The sequence below is a fragment of the Triturus cristatus genome, chromosome 6 (genome assembly GCF_964204655.1).
Source record: "Triturus cristatus chromosome 6, aTriCri1.1, whole genome shotgun sequence".
In the NCBI taxonomy this organism is placed as follows: domain Eukaryota; kingdom Metazoa; phylum Chordata; class Amphibia; order Caudata; family Salamandridae; genus Triturus; species Triturus cristatus.
Genome location: NC_140589.1, coordinates 521,805,038 through 521,828,571, shown reverse-complemented (window position 1 = coordinate 521,828,571; position 23,534 = coordinate 521,805,038). Strand labels below are relative to the sequence as shown.

The 23,534-nt window shown below is 47.1% G+C and overlaps 1 protein-coding gene across 1 annotated transcript in view; it reads left to right on the top strand.

Annotated features, from left to right (window-relative positions):
• LOC146817362 (CD109 antigen-like) overlaps positions 1-23,534 on the top strand; it is a 469,596-nt gene that overhangs the window by 357,824 nt on the left and 88,238 nt on the right. Inside the window, exons 23-24 of the mRNA XM_085610954.1 lie at positions 10,776-10,952; positions 21,846-21,927. Coding sequence (XP_085467080.1) covers positions 10,776-10,952; positions 21,846-21,927 — 259 coding nt within the window. The remainder of the gene's footprint in view (positions 1-10,775; positions 10,953-21,845; positions 21,928-23,534) is intronic.

The following is a 23,534-nucleotide window of genomic DNA, read 5'->3' as shown; positions in this document are numbered from 1 at the left end:
TCGTCGCAGAACCAGTTTGCGGGCCGCACCACTGCCGGTGCGTGAAAGTATCCAGTCGCTGCGTGCGTCGACGCAGAGTCCCGTTCCGTGGCGCATCGAGAGTTGCAGCGCCGGAAGTCAACGCTGCGCCGCACATCGTTCCACATCGAAGAGTGTCGCATCGAACCTGTGCGTGAAGCTTCCCCCTAAGAAACCTACGCAACGAAAGCCAAAGTCATCGCATCCTCCCCCTACAGATCGGAGCCGGCGCATCCACCTCTGCTGCGTGAAGCAGGGCTGCTGCAAAGCCTCCCCAGGATCTCAGGAGTATCGCATTGCCTTTGCCATCTTCCTTGTTATAGCTTTTGGGAACCTTATCGCAACTACAGGTACTGTTGGGCACGAGAGTGTCGCATTTTGTGCATTGAGAGTCGCATTGTGCAAGACACTGACTTTCACATCCTGGAGTACTTTCTGCAAACTCTTGAACTATCTTTAAAGTAACCTTTTTGAATTATATGTTGGTTTGTCTGTAATATTTGGTCTTGTGAAGTTTTCAGTAAAGATACATTATTTTTCTAAAACTGGTGTGGAGTAAATCTGTGGTGTTTTCACTGTGTTACTGTGAGTGTTGGTACAAATACTTTACACATTGCCTTTGATAGCCTAGACTGCTCAGGCCAAGCTACCTAGAGGGTGAGCAGGGGTTATCTTAACAGTGTATCCCCCTTTCCCTGACTAAAGGCAAGGGTCCCTACTTGGACAGTGGTACCTACCCTGCCAACTAGAGACCCCCAGATCTAACATTGGTGGTCAGCGGTGAGGATTGAACTTGTATTTGTACTTGACCCATAGTAATTGGTGTACATCACTAGGAGTGCAGACCAATAGACAACCACATACTGTATTTCTCTATTTTTGAATAACTCTTCAAGAGCATCATGTCTCAGGTGGCAACAAGTGAGAGGGCAGAATTGGAGTTTTCCATTGCGGACTTGTATGCATACAGAGTTGAGGAGCTCAAGCAATTCTGCAAAGACCTTGGTTGCCCTGTGAAAAGTGGATCTAGAAAAGATGTGCTACAAAGAGTCTTGAAGGCCTGGTGGGAGGCCCAAGAGGAAGGTGATGCAAATGAAGAGGATGGTTTTGTTCCCCAAGATCTGCTCGTGGGCAGAACAGTCTCAAGGGCTGGCAGCTCCCATTCCAGTAGGGGGCTCACTCCAGAGGAGTTGGAGGAGTATCAAAGGGTGAGAAACCATGAAATGGAAATGATGAAAATGAAAATGAAGCAATTGGAAGTAGAGAAGGACAAGGCGGCGGAGGAGAGCAAGAATGCCCGTGCCTTGGAAGAGAAGAAATTGCTTCTGGCTCATGAAGTGAGCATGAGAGAACTGGACATCAAGGCCAAGCAGGTGGAGTCCGGTTTGAATGGTGGCAGCGCACAGCCAGTGCAGGGGGGTAAAGTATATATCCCCAAGGATTTAGTACAGAATTACAATAGGAGTGAAGATATCTATGCCTGGTTTACATCGTATGAAATAGCATTGAGAATGAATGGTGTGCCTGAACAGCATTGGGGGACGGGCCTGTGGAAACATTTTGAGGCTTCTGGGAGGAGTGCTCTAGAGCTCTTAGAATTGGCAGGTGCCATGACCTATCCCAATATGAAGGAGGCCCTATGTCTCAGGTATGGACTTACTCCAGAACGGTATAGACTGCAGTTTAGGAACTCCAAGAAGAAAGAGTCTGAGACTTGGATGGAATGTGTGAATCTGTACTCGCGGGCACTGGAAGGTTGGATGAAGGGCAGCAAGGTAACTGATTATAAGGGGTTGTTACATTTAATTAGTTGGGAGCACTTGAGTAGTCTATGTGTTCCAGAGCTGCGCCAGCATCTTTTAGACAGCAAGCTGACGGACCCCATTGAGCTTGCTAAGGAGGCGGACCGCTGGACCAGTACCAGGGTCCACAGAGGAATTATGGGTACCACAGCCAAAGGTGGGCAGGGTCCCCAGCAGAAGAGTGGGGGGGACAAGGGTAACCAAAAGGAGTTCTCACAAGGGCCCCAAAACAGTTCCCAGGGTAACCAGTCCCAGCCCCCCAAGTCAAAACCCAAACCAACCTGGCCCCCTAAGGGCAGGTCGGATAACAAGGGTCCCATTAAGTGTTATCACTGTCAGGAATTGGGTCACAAATCTCCTGTGTGTCCCAAGAAATCCCAGGCACCCTCTGGTGCTCCAACACCGGGTATAGCTAGCTTTTGGTGGAGATTTAATTTCTAGCGATTTGGAGGGATTAGCAGTTATGTCCCTTGTCTCTTTAGGAGACACAGAGATGGTCCAGGAAACCCCTGTCCCTGATAACACTAAGAAGTACAGGCAGTGGGTAACCATCAATGGGAAGAGGGTGGAGGCTCTCACGGACACTGGAGCCAGTGTGACCACGGTCAGGTGTCAGTGGGTCCCTGAGGAGCTGATCCTTCCCGATGTACTTCACCCTGTAGTGTCAGCTGACAACTCTGTGCGCCTTTTCAAGGTAGCACATGTTCCCTTTGAGTGGGGGGGGTCTCAGGTCCTCTCAGAGTTGTTGTGAGTCCATCCATGCCAGTAGACTGTCTGCTAGGTAATGACCTGGAGAGTTCCCCATGGAAGGAGGTGGAACGCCAGGCTCATTTGGAGATGTCGGGTTTGCCTGAGTGGGTCTGTGTGACCACCCGGTCCATGGCAGCCAGACAGGGTTGTGAAGCAGACCTGGAGCCTGAAACAGTGGCCCAGGTCCCTGCCAGAAAGAGGAAGGGCAAGGGGCGTGGTGCGTCCACCCCCACTGTTCCCACGGTCCAGGAAGGAGCAGAACCTGCGGGGGATGCCCTGGAGCCTACAGGGGAACAGGTAGCTGAGCTGGGAGACATACCTGAGCTGACCCATTGGCAGCAAGAGGGTGGTCCCTCCAGAGAGGAGTTCTGCCGAGCGCAGAAAGCATGCCCTACTCTTGAAGGTCTGCGGCACCAGGCTGCAGACCAGGCGGCAGGTGCTGATCCGAAGAACTTCTTTCTCTACTGGGAGAATGACTTGTTGTACAGTGAGCCTAGGTTTGCTGAGCCCAGTGGATCACGTACCCTGGTGGTACCCGCAGGGTTCAGAGACTTCCTACTGGGTCTGGCTCACGACGTGCCGCTTGCAGGACATCTCGGGCAGGACAAGACCCGACAAAGGCTTGCCACCCACTTTTACTGGCCCGGGATGAAGACGGACGTCGCTTCCTTTTGTAAATCATGCCAGACTTGCCAGGCAAGTGGCAAGGCTGGAGGAAAATGCAAAGGCCCTCTCCAGCCTTTTCCGGTAGTGAGCACCCCTTTCGAGCGGGTGGGGATAGATATTGTGGGGCCACTGGACCCCAGGACAGCCTTAGGCAACAGGTTCATCCTGGTCCTGGTGGATCATGCCACCCCGGTACCCGGAGGCTATCCCTCTCAGGACAACCACAGCCCCGGTGGTGGGCCGTGCGTTGATGGGGATGTTTTCCCGTGTGGGTTTCCCCAAAGAGGTGGTATCTGACCGGGGTACCAACTTCATCTCCAGGTATATGAAGTCTCTGTGGGAGGAGTGTGGGGTAACTTATAAGTTCACCACTCCTTACCACCCTCAAGGAAATGGGTTGGTTGAAAGGTTCAACCGGACCCTCAAAGGCATGATCATGGGGCTGACAGAGCCCATGAGACAGAAGTGGGACGTCTTTTTGCCATGCCTATTATTTGCCTACAGGGAGGTACCACAAAAGTCTCTAGGGTTCAGTCCCTTTGAGCTTTTGTACGGGGACCCTGTTAGAGGACCTCTCAGTCTGGTGAAGGAGGGTTGGGAGAAATCCCCTGGGAAAACCCCCCAGGATGTGTTCAGCTATGTGCTGGCCATCCGCAACCAGACACAGCGCTTCCGGGCCCTCGCTCAGGCGAACCTGGAAGCCAGCCAGGATGAGATGAAGAGGTGGTATGACCAGCATACCACTCTGGTAGAATTTCAACCTGGGCAGATGGTGTGGGTGATGGCGCCAGTGGAGCCTTGCGCGCTCCAAGACAAGTGGACTGGGCCATATGAGGTGGTGGAGCACAAGAGTGAAGTGACCTACCTGGTCAACTTGCGGTCTCCCAGGAACCCCATGAGGGTCCTACATGTGAACCGCCTCAAACCCCATTTTGAGAGGTCTGAAATCACAATGCTACTTGCTACAGATGCAGGGATGGAGGAGGATAGCGATCCTCTTCCTGACCTCCTGGAAGCTAAGGAGCAAGATGGGTCAGTGGATGAAGTGGTCCTCTCGCCCACCCTGACCCCAGAACAGCAGAAGGACTGTCACCATGTGCTGGGTCAGTTTGCATCTTTGTTCTCCCTGACCCCCGGTATCACCAACTGGTGTGTCCATGACGTGGACACGGGAGATAGCATGCCTGTGAAACAGAAGTTTTACCGGGTGGCTGACAAGGTCAGGGCCAGCATCAAGAAGGAGGTTTCTAAGATGTTGGAACTAGGGGTGATTGAGCCCTCCAGCAGCCCCTGGGCTAGCCCAGTGGTACTTGTACCGAAAGCTGCTGCGCCAGGTGCCACTCCAGAACTTAGGTTTTGTGTGGACTACCGTGGGCTCAATGCGGTCACGAAGACTGACTCACACCCCATCCCCAGAGCTGATGAGCTCGTGGATCGGTTGGGAGCTGCCAACTACCTCAGTACGTTTGATTTAACTTCTGGGTACTGGCAGATTGCCTTAACTGATGGGGCCAAGGAGAGGTCTGCGTTTTCAATGCCAGAGGGGCACTTCCAGTTCCGTGTCATGCCCTTTGGGTTGAAGAACGCCCCTGCCACATTCCAGAGACTGGTCAACCAGGTATTGTCCGGGCTGGAGCAATTCAGCGCCGCATATCTGGACGACATTGCTGTGTTCAGCTCCACTTGGGAAGAACACTTGCAACACCTCTGCGCAGTGTTGAAGGCTCTGCATAGTGCAGGCCTCACTATCAAGGCCAGTAAGTGCCAGATAGGGCAGGGTTCGGTGGAGTATTTGGGACACCAAGTAGGAAGCGGCCAGGTGGCGCCCCTACAAGCCAAGATAGATACCATCCGGGCCTGGGAACCCCCCAAGACCCAGACAGCAGTGAGAGCCTTCTTAGGACTCACCGGGTACTATCGCCGTTTTGTCAAGGGGTATGGCACCATTGTTGCTCCCTTGACAGAACTAACTTCCAAGAAGTTACTGAAGACAGTGATTTGGACCAGTGCCTGCCAAGAGGCTTTTGATGCCCTGAAGGAGGCCATGTGTACAGCACCTGTACTCAAGGCGCCTGACTTCTCCAAGGAATTCATAGTGCAGACAGACGCTTCTGAGCATGGAGTGGGAGCGGTGCTCTCACAACAAAATGATGAGGACTTGGACCAACCTGTAGCTTTCATTAGTAGGAGGCTACTTCCCAGGGAACAGAGGTGGAGTGCGATTGAAAGGGAAGCTTTTGCTGTGGTCTGGGCACTGAAGAAGCTGAGACCCTACTTGTTTGGGACTCACTTCCGGGTTCAGACGGACCACAGGCCCCTCAGATGGTTGATGCAGATGAGGGTGAGAATCCTAAGCTGTTGAGGTGGTCCATTTCCCTACAGGGGATGGACTTTACGGTGGAACACCGCCCCGGTACAGAACACGCCAACGCTGATGGTCTGTCCAAGTTTTTCCGCCTTAGCGATGAGAACTCCCAAGAGGGTGGGTAGTTCTCCCCACTTTCAGCTGGAGGGGACACGTGTTAGACCTGGCATCTTTGGCGTGGTTACCCCTGACTTTTTGCCTCTACCCCCTGTATTTTTGATGCTATGCTGGATTTCGATTTTGCTGGTTTAGATGCTTTGGGCACTTTGCCACTGCTGATCAGTGTCAAAGTGCAAGTGCTCCCTTGGTAAATTGTTATATTGATTGGTTATCCATGATTGGTATATTTGTTTCACCTGTTAGCCCATAGTAAAGTGCACTGCGTGTGCCAGGGCTGGTGATTCAAATGCTACTAGTGGGCTGCAGCACTGATTGTGCCACCCACAGGAGTAGCGCTAAAATGATGTCTTAGGCCTGCTTGCAGTGCCTATGTGCAGTCCAGGACTGCCATGTCGACCTGGCCAGTGCACCCACTGACCAGGCCTTATCCTTCCCTTTCTGTACATGTCAGGCATCCCTATGGTGGCCCTAGGTAACCCCCCGGGCTGAGTGCAGTGTATCTGAAAGGTAGGGCATGTACTGAGGTGTGTAACATGCCCTGGTAGTGAATTACAGCCATTTTCGTTTTTCACTGCTGAGAGGCTATCTTGCCCATAGGATAGAATGGGGAAGGCTGTTTACATGCCTATCTTCCCATAAGGGCAAGATAGAAAATCCAAGTTTGGTATCTCTGTGTTCAGAATTTAATTATACATCTTTTTAGCAAGATGGTTTTTAAATTCACTGTGTGAGAATAGCACTTTTTAGAAAGTAGCTATTCTCCTGTTTAACCTTCCTGTGTGCCTGTGTGCTGGTTGGCTGACTGGTGTCATCATGTGATGGGCCAGGTGGCTCCAGGAGCCTGGATGAGTCAGCAGCAGGGTGAATAGGGAGGTCTGCTTTAGATGGGTGGGAGGAGTAGTCCCTGGGTTTGAATAGGGCTGCCCCTGCCAGCACAAAGCTGGCTCCACCCCCTGCTGGCCAGGCTGAGGACTCTGCCTCTGCTGGCACAAAGAAGGCTCCACCTCCTGCTGAGCGTCTAATGACCCTGCCCCTCACTCTGAAAGGAACCAGGTGCTCCAGAGCAGAGCACACCCAGGAACCGGTTTGAGCAGGGGAATCCCCCACTGGAACAAAGAGAGACAAAGACTTGGAGGGGTATAAGAAGAGGACCCCAGACACCTAAACTTTAGATCACTTTGGAACTAAGAAGAAACCTCTGCCGAGGAGAAAGCTGAAAAGGACTGAAGAGGAGAAGACTGCCTGCTTGCTGTTTTGCTTTGCTGCCAAGGAGAGGGGAAGGACTTTGCTGTGTCCCCTTCTTTTGATTCTGATCTCCAAGGGCCTGAGAAGAGCTGGCTCCCTGTTAAGAAGTCCCAGGAACAAAAGGACTTCACCACCAGCTCCCCTGGAACTCTGCTGAAGGAGTTCTGACCTGCCTTGGAGTGCTTGCCCAGTCTTGGGGCCTCAGGAGGTTGTTTTGCTGTGTTTTGGGAGCTGGGAAGCAGAAGCGTGAAAAAGAGTAACTGGTAGCCAACGCATCATCCGATTGCGTGTCGCAAGAACGAGAGTGCGAGGAGAATTTCATCGCGGCGTCATCACAGCACCCGGAATCCCCGCATCGCCGAGTGCGTCGAGCATCGTCCCGGTGCGAGAAGATTCCTGACGCTGCGAGGGTCGTCGCAGAACCAGTTTGCGGGCCGCACCACTGCCGGTGCGTGAAAGTATCCAGTCGCTGCGTGCGTCGACGCAGAGTCCTGTTCCGTGGCGCATCGAGAGTTGCGGCGCCGGAAGTCAACGCTGCGCCGCGCATCGTGCCACATCGAAGAGTGTCGCATCGAACCTGTGCATGAAGCTTCCCCCTAAGAAACCTACGCAACGAAAGCCAAAGTCATCGCATCCTCGCCCTACAGATCGGAGCCGGCGCATCCACCTCTGCTGTGTGAAGCAGGGCTGCTGCAAAGCCTCCCCAGGATCTCAGGAGTATCGCATCGCCTTTGCCATCTTCCTTGTTCTAGCTTTTGGGAACCTTATCGCAACTACAGGTACTGTTGGGCACGAGAGTGTCGCATTTTGTGCATTGAGAGTCGCATTGTGCAAGACACTGACTTTCACATCCTGGAGTACTTTCTGCAAACTCTTGAACTATCTTTAAAGTAACCTTTTTGAATTATATGTTGGTTTGTCTGTAATATTTGGTCTTGTGAAGTTTTTAGTAAAGATACATTATTTTTCTAAAACTGGTGCGGAGTAAATCTGTGGTGTTTTCACTGTGTTACTGTGAGTGTTGGTACAAATACTTTACACATTGCCTTTGATAGCCTAGACTGCTCAGGCCAAGCTACCTAGAGGGTGAGCAGTGGTTATCTTAACAGTGTATCCCCCTTTCCCTGACTAGAAGCAAGGGTCCCTACTTGGACAGTGGTACCTACCCTGCCAACTAGAGACCCCCAGATCTAACACTAGGCCTCTCTTAGGGTACATTGGGTACATAACACTAAGTCCCAAGTGATAGCAGGATGAGTCATCCTCACCTTACGGAAACTAACTCAGAAACACAGGACAATAGAAGAAGTCTTTTTGATAGCTCATGTAGATCAGATTGATGGGATGGTGGTAACACAAAATGAAAACTGCATCTGTTTTTGCAGAGGCATTGTAGAATCTAAAATAAAGACACACTCAGTACCTCAGTGCAATATTAGTGATACACATGCACTTTGATTTTCCGCAAGGAGCAAAATTACCTGACACTGCTAGTAGTGCTGACTATGTGGTTGGAAGAGCCATTTTTAAGTTCTACTTGGGTGCCATGCTATTGCCTTTAGCACACAATATACCATCCCTGGAATCCAGGATTTTTTTCAAGGTCAGACAATGTCCAAGTACAAGAACAGAATACAGAAACTGATTGCATTACAGGAGAACTACTTTCATTGTCCGTACCAACCACCCAGGAGACCAATCAGATCACTCAATTCCATGAAAGCTGACAACTCTAGTGACCAGCCCTGGATGAAGATTCAATACATTACTCACAAGAAAACAACACAATAATGTTGTTTCTTATAGACATGGTGGGCACAGTAAACCTTATGACCAAAGAAACATCATACATTGGTCTGCCTTCACCTGAACCACCCGAATATATGCATATGCTTCAAGCGCCTCCCTCCTTTGCATATACGCTTTTCTGACTGACCTACAGTACAAACGAACTAAGTACATTGAGATATTTGTCATAGTTTCTGGATTGGAAAGTGGTGGCTTCTGTAGCTTCAGATCTGCAGTGTATGCGTGCCTATGATGGTGAGTGAATGTTGGGGTTATGGGCCCCTTCAGCGAATGTATGCAATTAATTATAATTAATTAATTAATCTAATTAGTATAAACATGCAAAATGGGGAGGGTATACAACATTTTTGCATTACCCGCTCCAGCACCTACATCTGCGCCTCCTTGTCACCACTGGGTGACATTGAAAAGCTGTTCGACAGATTCTTACATGATCTTGGAAAGTTCAAACACATGTCAGTAAACACTATAAAAGCATTTAATTCAACATTCTTAAACAAGTGTAAGAAGGCATACAAGGTGCTGGCCCAATATATTATAGAACATGTGTAGAAGCCAGTGACTTGAGTCTTGTCCATAGTGTCAGTCCCTTAACCCGTTCCCTGCTCATGACGGAACCAATCCGTCATGAGCCACGGGCGCCTTGTCCTCATGACGGAGTGGTTCCGTCATGCTGCGGCCGTTTGCGGCCGCGCCGCCCACGCGGCACTGATTCCCCGCCTGTGCGGGCGATCAATGCAAGTGGGCGGAGTCATGACGGGACCACTCCGTCATGAGCACAGCGCGCCCGTGGCTCATGACGGAGTGGTTCCGTCATGAGCATGGCGGCGCTGCGCTGACCCCGAACACCCCCAGCGCCGCGGCGGAATTCGTGCCGCGGCGAAGGGGTTAAAAGCCATGAGAGGGTACATCCACAACTGCAGTGACATGAAGCCACCGAAAGTAGCCTTTCTGATGGCGTTTCCTTGTGCCACTCATCTCATTAACACAATCCACCAACTGAATGGTATAGTGTGCGTCTGACCATTTAAGAAGCGAACTAGACATGAAAGAAATCAATATAACCTGAAGAAGCAAGCTCGAACTCTGGCAATATTGACATATTTTCTTGCAACATGGCATGAGGCCAGAGATGGACAATGCTGAAACGTAAATGTTCACAACTGTGACCTTTAGTACAACTTAATCTATTTCCTTATTAGGAATAGTGATTTACTGTGCTTGACACTTAGACATTTTTGGCCCAGATTTATGAACAAAAATGGAGCAAACTAGCGAGAAGTGTTGAATTGAAATTTAGTTTCCAGGCGTTAAACCTGTTTAATGCTGGACCCTAAGGTAACGCAGCCTTAAGTAATGCAAGGTTTGTGTATTATCAGTAGTACGTGGGCATTCCCATGCAACCATCCTTGGTTTTTGAGGCAAAGCCCTATCTATAAAAAAAAAAAAGCAGACGGGGCTTTGCACTACAAATTGACACTTTTGAGACATGCATAACGTTGCAAAAGGTTTCCACCATACTTTTCCAACTTTGCATGAGTGCTGTTCTGGAACTGGGCAAGGTTTAAACTATGCCGAAGCATTGTATTTTGTGCTAGAAGGATACCATTCCAGTAGAAAATCTATGCTAGACATCACACACAAACCCTTGCACTATGATAAAAAAAAGGGATTTTTACTGCTTTCTAATTTACTTTAAATTGCTTCTTCACCACAAATGCTGCATTGGGTTTGCAAATGTACAGATGTTCTTGTGCTGTCGAATCACAAGAGTGATCAAATTGTGCACATATTATGCATGTGTATCAGAGTGCAGGGGTTACTTTGTATCTCAATTTGGTTTACAGGTTTTTAATAGCAGGATAGAAGCACATGGAGTTTTAACTCTAGCAATGATGTGAATTAGAGAAATGAGGGAATACATTCTCAGAACGTATTCTACTTTAAGCATGTCTATACTCACTTAGGATTTGTAATGGCTGCCTTTCTGCTTTTCAAAGGTGACATCCTTGGCCCCACCGTCGATGGACTGGAGTCACTTATTCAAATGCCTTATGGGTGTGGCGAACAAAATATGATCAACTTCTGTCCCAATATTTACATCCTGAAATACCTGGAAGCAACAGGCCAAACAACGGCCAAAATAAAGGACAAAGCCATCAGTTATATGATCGCTGGTTTGTACAGTTACTTTTTCTTCAAATATACCTTAATTACGCTTGCACTTGAAAATGATTTAATATTAAACAAATACAAAATAAACACAAGATGCAGCTGTGCGTGCATTAATGTGCTACTGTTTAAGTTTAAGTGTTTAAGAGTTCTTATAACAGCAATATTGAGTTGCAGGTCATACAATAGTTCTAAGTAACATCGATGCTTTTTTTCAATTAAAATTCCATTCCTTTGATACATTTTGTCATCATGTTGGTTTTAAAAATGTTTTTTTTTTTAAACTTTATTTTTTGAGTTTGCATTTAATAAACAAACATGCAAGCACATATCTAGTACATCATTATGTTTGCGATGTCAATAACATTATATACATTTCTTAAGGGTAAGACCATCGACATTTTCTAGTTTGGTACATCATCTTCGTTTATTGACAAGAGGCGCTTGGAATATGCTTTACAGGTAAGTAAATCATCATATGCAGACAGGTATTCAGATCATAACCCACATTACTGGACAGCATAGGAAGCGAGTCAGACCAGGTCAGTGTCAGCCAACTATTGCCAGAATGGTTAAAGTTTGCTGCAAAGTTCGCTGGGGCGAACGTGGCATGGTATACATACATCATCTCTACATTAGTAGTGTTTGCGTTGATCTCAGCATCACGACCAATCTTATATGTTTTCAGGTGTGATTTCTTGTGGATGGGCAAGGAGGTTCATTTTCAAAGGATCCCTGATATCTTTAGGGCGAGATCTCAGAGGGAGTAACTCTGCATAATTAAGCAACTGCTCTTGACAGTATATCAAGTCCTTGATCCAGTTCTTAAACTTGGGGGCCCTGCCCCGACCCAAACCGCACGCGATGCGGCGCTTGCCATCAGCATTGCCAGCGTAACATGTCTGGTTTAAAAATGTTGTTTGACAACTTATGTTGTTCAGCTCGCCCTTCCTTTGTGCCAGTAGATACTTTCTTTCTGTTCAAATGAAAGCTATATCTCTCAGTGGCATATGTACTTCTGACAGTCTGTTCCTTATCTCAGGCGGTTTTAGGTGTGGCCTTAGGCAACCAAGCAAGACTATATTTCTTAACCAAGTAATATATACTGTAAGTGCAAATAAGGGAATTTGGTTAGTGATCTTTATTCAGAATACATCATGGACCAAAGGGTGAGCCTGCTCCAGCCACTGGTCCCTCTCTGAGGACGTGTTGAATTTTTGCTCTTGCACAAAAGCACACATAACACAAAAACCGCCCCCTTCAGGGCCGGGGCTGAGAGGACAATGTGTTTGTGTTTTATTTTCAAACATTAAAGTAGTTGCAGCTTTCAGCAGCACAGAGAGGCATCTCAATGTCCGTCAGACACGCAAATGAGTTCATCCTCTTTAGCTGTATTTTTACCATGTGAGCAAATTATTGGTTTGGAGCTTCATGCCAACCTGTATGCTTCTCATCCACAAGCCCCTGTTCCATTCTCAGTGTTTCTGTATTCTTTTTTAGTAATTTTTTCCAATGGTATTTTCTACCCCATAAAAGCAAATTACGAAATCTTTCCAATAAGAAATATGAGTAGGGTGAAAGTGCCCATGAATCAGCAAGGGTTGTCCAAGACACTGCCACCACCCTTAATCAGTTACAGCAGCTTCATATTTGCCTAAAATGTGCTTTCAGGTCCCCAGGCCCGACTTTGTGGATGAACAAAGTAAGCAAAAGCTCTGCTCTCACGTGACAGACTTGAGCCGCTGTGTCCAACAGGCTTAGTCAACACACTGCTGGTTGAAGACAGCATTCAGAGAAGTTGTATTAGAAGGTTCTAGGGCAGGAAATTACATCTACTGGCTACTGTTGTCTCAGATGAAAGGCCTCTTCCTAATGGTGAGAGCAGAGTTAGTGCGGAGGTAAGGGAGAATGGTAAGAGACCAAGCAGGGCAGATCAGAAGGAAAGTTACCTTTTGGTGACTAATACAGAAGGTGTGTTTTGTAAGTCTCACTTGTTAAAGAGGTATTTGGCTAAGATTGTAGAAAACGAGAACTAAAATATCTGTGCAAGGCTGCTATACTATGTTAAACAATAGAAATGCATTAAGCCTTCTGTGGTATCTTCCATTGTATTACACATTATGCCTCACCCTCCTTCTCCCTATGGTATTGGAATTTTCCAGATCACTGGATTCCTCCAGCTTTCAACTGTCACCTGAGTTGGCTCTTTTGCCAGCTGTGGCTGTGGTGTTTGGAATAAAGCTTATTTCACCTCACATTGGATTTCTGTGATGTTTGGGTTACTCTTTTTGACACTGGCGATGAGGATGGGATACTACTGCTGAATGACACCCAACACACTGGTCGTTCTCAGTCCTTCAGAGAACTTGGGGTACCATCATCTCAGCTTTAATGAATTGAGCGCTGAAGCAAAACGCTGCGATAGAACTTCAAGAGACCCCATCCAGCAAGTTACCGGTGAGATCGTAACTGTTTAAAGCACTGAAGTCTTTCACTTCCTTATGTATGTAATATACCCTAGATGGCTGAGAGTGCCCAGTTTAAAAAGGGAACATTTTCGCAGGATAGAATGACTATCAACCCTGTACACTTACAGTGGATGTGAAAGTTGTGTGAGCACTTACAGTGGATATGAAAGAAATTGGTGACTAAGGAAATATTGCGCAGGAATATTGAAGGATCCGCGTATTACGTCTTGTTCTGCCCTTTGCAGAACCTGACTCAGTGAGTTACCCCTAATGAGTGTCTATGAGAAAAGGAGACACTGCATGCAGCTTTGTTATGCCAAACTCAGTGCCCGACTCAGTGGTGTATCCCTGATCGGCACCTGTGAAGTGAATTTCGTCGCTTTAGAGCGAATTGCACATTTATCTCCTTATATGGATTAGCACATGCCACTGGAAGCTCACGAGCCTCCCTGCAACATTATTGTAAGAGCTCAAGTGCTCATGAGAGGACTCCCCCTCCCTCAACAGAGTTAGCAAAGCACCCATCGTGGCAGTGCGTAAGGAAGAAAGCAAGGTGAGACTTTGTGTGGACATGAGGGCCCTCAATAAAGAGGTAGTTGTTGATTGATTTGACTTACCGGCCATTTTTTAAATGTTCACAGCACTCCAAGGGGCCCACCTTTTTTCCACTTTAGGCTTAGCATCATCCTATTACCAAGTGTGTCTACGCCCAAATCACAGGACCCCACTGAATTTATCACACCCATAGGTGCCTACAAATTCAAACATATGCCCTTTGGCTTAGTATCCGCTGCATCAGTGTTTCAAAGAGCCCTGCTGTTGGAAATGGCCGTTTCTAAGGTACTTTCCGTTGGAAACAGCTCTTTCTAGGGTGCTTTCCATCAACCTTTTGCTTTTGTCCCTCCTGGTTTTCCACTTCTGTAGATGCTAGGCTTAGGACTTTGAGCGCCTTTGACACTGCTGTATAGTGCAAAATTGCTGTGCTTGTCATATACATGTTTTGGCTGATTTGAGTTGGCTGTAAATCCATTGTCTCAGGGTAAGACGTATACCAAGGGTATGTAACGCGAATGCCCCTCCGTGGGTCTACAGCACTGGTTGTGCTACCCACAGAGGTAAATCAATGAACGCTCCACAGGTTTGCCCTGGTGGGGTCTGGGTGCACTGTTTGAAACATATTTCTTTGTAATACTTTTGATTGAAAAGATTGTTTGCAAATATACAGTTTGACTGGTCATATCAACTAACATTAGGTTACAGTCATAGGTGCAAAGTATTGATGGAAACAATAAGGTATTACATCACACATCAGGGTGGCTGGCTAATCAACAAGTAATTCAATACCATAAAAAGCATAGCTTACATTACAGTAATAGAAGAAAGCAAGCATCCACTGGAACACAGATATACATTAGCAATATAATGAGTGTAAGAAGCATGATCATAAAAATGTATCAATGTACCTGCATAGCGGGGTAACCCAGGGACAGTACACACAGCATTCATCACTCATCCCCTACGGCAGAAACATCCTCACCCTCCACCTCTCCTGTCTCCTTGCTTACCAGGTAAGTCTTATATGGTTCCTAGGTCAGTTCTGGGGTGTGAGTGAGATTGTGTGTTACAGTATAAAATGTCAGCATGTCGATACTTGAGGGTTGGAAGTGAAACGCGAGACCTCCGTATAGCCATCGATGTCGTGCAAGCAGTAGACTGATGCTGACCAGTCGCCGAACCTCCACATCAATATCTTTATTGTATCCCAACATTGCCAACATCGGAGCAAACTCTAATGAAACACCAGTGATGACTTCTAGTTCATGGAACACCAATCGCCAAAACTCTTGTACCCCAGAACCAAGCAAGATGTACGAATTGAGCCTCACTATCTCCACATTGCTGGCAATCTGCAGTATCATGTAGCCAATATCTAAATAGTCCCTCTGGGGTGTAAAACACCTGGTTAATATACTTAAAATGTACCAATCTGTGTCTACCATTCAATGAGATATTCTTAACTACGGAACACCAATATTGCCAGAGTTTGTCACTTCTGGCTATACCTAAGTCCCTTTGCCATTCAAGCCGAGCCTTAGTCAATCCAGGCTTCTGGTGCATACGCATGCAATCTTGTCACTAGTCTGATAGGAGAATCACCCTGTAGCAGCAAGTGTTTGTATGGCCTGCACTTCTCCTTGCTCCAAACCCATAGAAAACCAGGAACACCAAGTCAGTTTAATATGTGGTGAATACAGTTTGAAACTGGCCTGACGTGCCATGAGACTGTACCAGGCATGGATTGTAACATTTAGGGATCAAAAACACCACTCCACTATGTTGGGTTACTAAACAGCGTTTGGGTTAACGTGTGGGGGTCTGCAGCATCTTTCTCAAGCTGAAGGTGTGGCAAGTCACTCGGGCGTAAAGACAATAGTGGGCAAACATACTCTGTGCCGCTTTATAATATGTCTCCAAGTCTGGGGCATTTAGCCCTCTCATATGATAAGGCAGGGTAGGCGTTTCCCAACATACTCTCGATTGTTTTCCACCCACGCCAATTTTATCATGAGTTATTGAACACCGCTTGAGGCAGGAGCATTGGAATATTCTGAAACAGGAATAGATATCTGGGCAGCACTACCATCTTCTTGATAGTTATGCACCCAGTTAGATATAATAGTAGTTTAATCCGGTGGTTGACCGCCTCCAAGGGCTTTTGTGTGGCCATACCGTTATTATCAAGTAGCACCACCGCTGGTTCCGTGTACACCTGTATCCCCAGGTAACGCACTGACTCCGTTAACCATTGCAATGGCTAGTCTAATGTTATTGGTGTCATGGCAGATGTATATGAAAATATGATGGATTTGTTCAAATTCACGCGAAGGCCAGAGATTCGTCCAAATCGCACAACCTCGCGCAATTCAAGCAAGTGCAAACCTCTATGTCCATAGTATTCATGAAGTAAGCACAGTTAATTGTTCTGCCAATTATGAATACAGCAAGGGAGGCAAGGGGCAACCCTGCCTGGTGCCTTCAGTGAATGGCGATGGGGGTAGACACAACACCATTGAAACGTATGCGAGCAGATAGTAAAGAATGAAGCACAGTCACCAGGTGAATGAAACAGCTCCCAAACCCCAATGTGATGCAGCACAGCTAACATAAATCCCCACTCTATGGAATGGAATGCTTTTCTGCATCCAGAAAAAACAGCGGCAGCCCTTACCTTCAGATCAATGCACTGAATAGTGCCAAACAGTGTTCTAAGATTAAAGGTGAGACTACATCCTAGCACAAATCTGGCCTGTTCTGAACCCACTACCTCGGGTAGTAATAGGGCCAATCTATTGGCCAATACCTTGGAGTAAAGCTTAGTGTCCACATTTAATAGGGACTGTGGTCTGCAAGATGAACAGTGAGTCAACAGTTTGTCAGGTTTCAGGAGCGTCACTATTAAGGCCTTGCACATGGAGGCGAGCATGATGCCATCTCCTCATATAGTGTCACCAGGTGAGGAACCAGTAGCTCCTGGTAGGCCTTATAGGAGGCTACAGTAAGCCCATCCATGCCTGGCACTTTAGCCAACTGCATGCCCCTAAATGCTGCGTGTATCTCTGCTGGTTGCAGCGGTGCCATCAAATGTTCCCTATGCTCAGTGGTAAACCAGGTCATAGCTATAAGTTCAAAATGATCAGTGGTAAAGAAATCATCAGTGGTATCATTGTGTGGAAGTCACGACTGGTACAAGTCAGCGTAATATCTAGGAAATCTTTCCGTGATCTGGTCAGTGTCGCTTAAAGGCTGTCCTTGCTCATCTTGTATTTCTAAGATTATGTCAGACTGCCTTCTGGGCCACAGCAATGCAGCTAACGTAGCACTAGGTCGCTTCCCCTCCCCATAATTGCGCCCAATAGCATATTTTACTAAGTGATGAACTTTCCTCTGAGCTGTCTACCTTTGCTTTAATATCACCCCGGTGGCAGCCATCATCCGAGCTTTGATGTCTCTGCTCCAACTCTGCAATTTCCCCCTCAAGGAGTGTCAATCGTCCCGGCAGCAACTTGAGGACTCCTGCATGCTTAGACAGAGTGACACCTCTGATATAGACCTTGAAGGCCTCCCAAACTGTCACAAACTTATCAACTGTCCACACATTAATGTGGAAAAACTCCTCAATTGCCTGGGCCAGTTCAGCCCAAAACACTGAGTTTAATAAGGAGTTAGGAGGAAGCGCTAAGTGAATGCAATAGCCCTCCCGGCACAGAGCTCCAGTTCTAACGCCAGAGGCCATAGCAATGGCTCATATCGTTCGACCTGAGGCAACAACCCTCTTGATATAAGCCAAATCAACACGTGTGGATGTCATGAACTGTGGAGTAGTGAGTGTATCTCATCCCAGTGGGAGACACATTGCGCTAAACATTGAGGAGACCCTCTCTATTTGCAATATCTATGAGAGCTCGCGCTGCCACCAAGGGTCATGGGGGGGGGGGCTGGAGCAATCACAATCAAGATTCAAAACTCAATCAAATTCCCAACCCCAAATTTGAGACAGATCGCCCCACTGGAGCAGGCGCGCACTAAGAGAGCAATAAAACTGTGGTCGTCATAATTGGGCCTGAACACCCAACAAGCAACACTGCCAAGTCCTCTTTGTAGCAACAAGCTACTACATACCATACTGTGTATGTCTCTTTTAAGCAAACTCCAGATCCGTGGCTCACCTAGATGACTACTCTAGGGTGCATGGGAAAGCCTGCTGCATAGCAAAGGCCCTGCAGTCTACGCTGTATCAATACACTGCTCTCCAGGGCCAAGTTAGTTTCTTGCAATATTGCCACCTCTATTCTATACCTCTTGAGATATGCCACCACCTTTTGTATCTTCCTGCAATCATTGAGACCTTTGACGGTCCACTGGAGAAACTTGAGTAGTGGAAGGCCAGATGGGCTAGTAACCCCATGGAGATGGTGTGGAGAGGTGTGGCTCACTGGTTAGAGGTGGCAGATCCGTAAGCAGAGAATCGGCCAGGGACCAGGGTTCAACTCCCGACGCGGCAGGGTCGTGGACCAGGGTCAAAACGGACTTAATAATTCTCGCCTCGGTACCTACTCTAACCAGGAACACACTCGGCAACTCTGGGCATTAAGCTTGCCTCATCTCTACAACGGCCCCCCAAAGACGCCGGGGATGCCTGGTTTCACCTTGGAGATACCCAGAAAGGGACCATCTCACAGGGATAGCCAGGACGGGTTCCCCAGCGGTCTATAGCGCCGGGACACTTCCGAGTAGCTGTGCGCTGTATAAATGAAAATAACATAACATGCCCTACGTTAGCCACCAACCAGTACCTGCCCCCACGCACTCTGCCATGTCCAGCCATTTGGCAAATAAGACACTTCTCCACAAAAAATGCATAAAGAACAGTTGCAATGGATACAATCCTCCTCCCACCCACGCCATGTTTTCACACCTTCTTTCAACATAATGTGTATTTTTTACCCTGAAATGTCGTTCTCTACTAATAATGAAAGTGCAAGTTGCCAAACTAGAAATTCTAGATGGTCAGGAGGATGCATCCATATGTAGCCCAGAAAGACCAAGGGTCTCTAGGATCTAAGAAAAGTATTGGGCTCACATGGAGAGGTGAGGAGAGAAGGGTGACATGAGGCAGGCCGATCTGATCTTCGCTGTCAGCAACCGATCAACCACTTTGTCTCTCACATCACATGTGCAGGATACGAGTGTGACTAGGGTTTGAGCCACAGCCTAACTGATGCTCATCTGCCCTTAGGAGCCTTCAGGAGTTTAAGAGGGGCTTGGAGCGTGAATCCCTGCACACAATTTTGGCTTCTTTTGGCCTAGCAGTAGTAAGTGGAATTGAGCCTTTTAAAGAATGGGTAGTTTTTCCTCGATTTGCCAATCTTGAATGCTCTTCTACTTCTTTCTTCCTTGATAGAATGTATTTGGTCACCAGTAGGAAGTATTCTTGGATTTAAAACATTGCAGCTGATGCTTTGTGTCACCAATTCCAATTCTTGCCCTATTGGCATCCTATTACTCACTTGATGCAGTCTCTGCTTGGTGCATATACCCATATGGATTACTGGGCCTTCTTTTGATTACAAACTCTTTTTTATGTACACCCATTAAGGTGGCAGTCTCTGGTTAACTATATTAAAATGATCAAGATTGCAACACAGGAGAGTCTTAGAATATGTTCTGAGGTCATTGGAGAATAGAAGGGCAGTGGTCGTCAACTGTGGTTCCGGATTCTGAGTTTGCAGAAAAATTGTGATCCCTGCAGATACAGGAATCTTTGCAGGATCTGTGCAAACACAACCTCAGCATAATCTCCTACGCCGACGACACCCAGCTGATCCTCTCCCTGACCAACGACCCCGCCGCCGCCAGAGCCAACCTGCACGAAGGGATGAAAGAGGTAGCCGAGTGGATGACGACCAGCCGCCTGAAACTGAACTCGGACAAGACGGAGGTCCTCATCCTGGGCTCCTCACCCTCCGCCTGGGACGACTCCTGGTGGCCTCCCGCCCTGGGCACCGCACCCAAACCGACAGACCATGCACGAAACCTGGGCGTCATCCTGGACTCCTCCCTCTCCATGACCAGGCAAGTCAATAACGTCTCCTCGGCGTGCTTCAACATCCTTCGCATGCTACGGAAGATCTTCTGGTGGATCCCCACCGAGACCAGGAAGACCGTCACCCAGGCCCTCGTCACCAGCCGACTGGACTACGGCAACGCCCTCTACGCCGGTACCACCGCCAAGCTCCAGAAGAGACTCCAGCGGATCCAGAACGCCTCAGCCAGACTCATCCTCGACATCCCACGAACCAGTCACATCTCCGGACATCTGAAAGACCTTCACTGGCTCCCCGTCAACAAAAGAATCACCTTCCGCCTCCTCACCCACGCACACAAAGCCCTACACGACCAAGGCCCGAGCTACCTCAACAGCCGAGTCAACTTCTACGCTCCCAAACGCCACCTCCGATCAGCCAACCACGCCCTCGCCGCCGTCCCCCGCATCCGAAGAGCGACTACAGGAGGAAGGTCCTTCTCCTACCTGGCCGCCAAGACCTGGAACTCCCTCCCGACCGACCTGCGCCTGACCCAAGACCACCTCTCCTTCAGGAAGAAGCTGAAGACCTGGCTGTTCGAGCAGTAGCGGCACCCCCCCCCCCCCAGCGCCTTGAGACCCTACGGGTATGTAGCGCGCTTTATAAGTGTCAATGATTGATTGATTGATAGGATGTCAGGGCCATATTTATGACTCAGTGTGCATCACGTTTGTACCTCGCAACGTCGTACATGCGTGATGCAAACCTTAAGCGAGATTAATGAAGCCACACAAAGCCCCTCTGCATGGCCCTTAGTGGTTTCATAAATCTGGAGTAAAGCAACACAGCGCAAATCACTGCATAGCCTTACTCTGCCCTGCAAAGGCATTCCATGAGCGTTAGCTGGGCATTTCAAAGCAACTCACATGGATTTTGACACATTCCAAGATTTACCAGAATTGGTAAACCTGGGAATTCACCTTCCCAGGAGAGGATTAACGAGGTTAAAATATATTTATTTCTCCTCGTTACTTCATCCTTCTATGTGTGCTGCATTCTGCAACACACATAGATAGAGGAAAATGTCTCCCAGGATTGTTTTTGTGCAGGAAGACGCCCCTTCCTGCACAAAAACAATCATGCATGCAAAGAAGGCACCCTTGCATCATTGCCTGCGCTGGCCCTAGGCTGCCAAAAGGGCACCAGTAGAGGGGAAACGGCAGAAATGCATCGTATTGACTTAAATAAGACGCATTCCTACTCTTTCCCTGTCATGCAGTGCAGCACAGCAAGGTGACTTACTGCACTGCACTGCATTACAAGTACATATATCTACCCCATAATTGTTAGTTTTGTTTTTAATAATCCCCTTCCCCCAGCTCTAAGTATTGCAAATTTCAGCAGGCCAAACTTTCTCAAATTCCTCAGGGAAAATACGGAGGAAAACACTTGCACTACCACACAGAGCAAATACCTTACTCAGCTTACCTATTTTTACTGGATGCAGTAAAGGGCTCACCCTTTAACAGCCCACTCATAATTGGGGCATAGATCACACAGGATGAATATGGTAGTGTCCATGTTTTGGAAAGCTGGAGCTGGACAGGGTGGAGAGAAATGTGGATGCTCCAGAGCATTACCAACCATGTTCAGTGATCTCCTAAATCTTGAGGTAAAAGTGTGCAGTGATGGTATATCAGCATCATTATCTTACCCTCAGATTTTTAATTAGTAATCAGAGAATAGCTGGAAAGACAACTGCCTTCTCCACACTACTGGAAAGTAGACCTATTTTACATTTGCCTTTTGCTTGATGTCACATTTTGAACATTGTTTCTCCTCATAGGTTATCAGAGGGAATTGAATTACAAGAGGGCTGATGGTTCTTTCAGTGCTTTTGGGAACAGCGATTTGTCAGGAAGTAGTTGGTAAGTCAGAAAAACGCAATTACGAGATTCATCATTTCCAGTTTTGGTATGAAACAGAAAGATTGTCTTTTTTCATGAACTCTGTAATTTCATGTATTTCTTAGTCTATTTATGTTTTTATATTTGTATTCAGTGAATACGTCAGCATGTGAAAGCTTACAAGGCTTTCTCTGTCGCATGCTTTATATTTACTTCATCTAAATTACTCTATACTATAACATATTTAGAAATATAAACTATTTCCTTTAAAATTACCAATTTCCAACTTTGGACAGAATGCAACATTTAGCACTATATGTCTGAAGCATTTTCGCTGTTGCAAACAGCCCGATTCGCAAAATCAGGCTGTTTGTTACGGTGAAAATGCTTTTCCTGATGTACAAACATCCAAAGTATGGGTGTAGAAATCGCTTTTTGGAAGGGGCATGTTTAGGATAGCAAATTCTAGTGTTATGTATCAATGTTTAGCGACCGAAATGCGTTCAAAGTTGGTGGTAATGTATTCACAAAGAGGAAGGGGTGAATGTTGGAAAAAAAACTTTTTAGAGTCGGCAGTGGTCGCATGGACCATTACCTGCTCTTAAAAAATGAAAATAACGCATTTTGTTTTTTATTTGACAAACATCCCGTTTTCCTTTAAGGCATGGTGGTCTGCTGACCTCAGCATGCCACCATCCCTGTGATGGCAGGCATTCGTAATCGGTCACAAACTGCGACCTACATCATTAATATTCATGAGTTAGCTCTCTTTGCGACCCGTTAGGAATCATAAGTATGAAACAAAAGGTTTCATACATAAGGGATAGCGATTTCCAAATAGTGATGCAAATAGAAGTGCTATTTGGAAATTGCTATTCCTAATCTTGGTGCATCTGGCCCTATGTTGCTAGCTGACATGCAAGGGGCTTGTGTCGAGAAAGAAAAAAGTTAGGTAGACCAAGATATTTTTTTGTACTGGTGTAACAGTAGCATAATATAATGTACCTAAAATATTTCAAATACAGCATATTTCAGCATGGGATAGCAGAGTTGCCTTAAACTCCTAAAGCACATGGTTTCAAATTCACGAATCTGAAACGTCAGGAAATGCATGAGATGAAAAGTAGGAAGATTTGGAAAATCGACACTTGTCAAACCTGCCTAGAAAGAGACTCACACTTGCCCGAATTTTCCACTGCCTCCCAAAGTACACACTCCAAATGAATAAAATGGCTTGAGTGGCACCAATGGATCTCAAGCCCTCTTATGGTTCAGCTACCCTTTCCCGGGGTAATTTGGTGTTTACTACTACGTGATCACAGAACCTTGCTAGTCTACTACACAACAGTCTGTATTGAATTTAGATTTCATGTGGCTGATTTTTATGTACTGTGCTAAAATCCTCTCTACCACATTTCTATAATTGACCCCTAAAGAAAAACACTATCTAGTGCCAAAAATGCAGCAAAGCTAACCTGAAGAACATCTCTCCTTCATCCCTACATACTAGGTCAGGATCAGGTGAAGATAAATGAGATGGCAAAGCTGTCTACATCTAACTTTGACAGAGGAAATGCTGATGTAATCTTGCTCCTGATTCCTCTACTACTTGATTTATTGAATCCCAT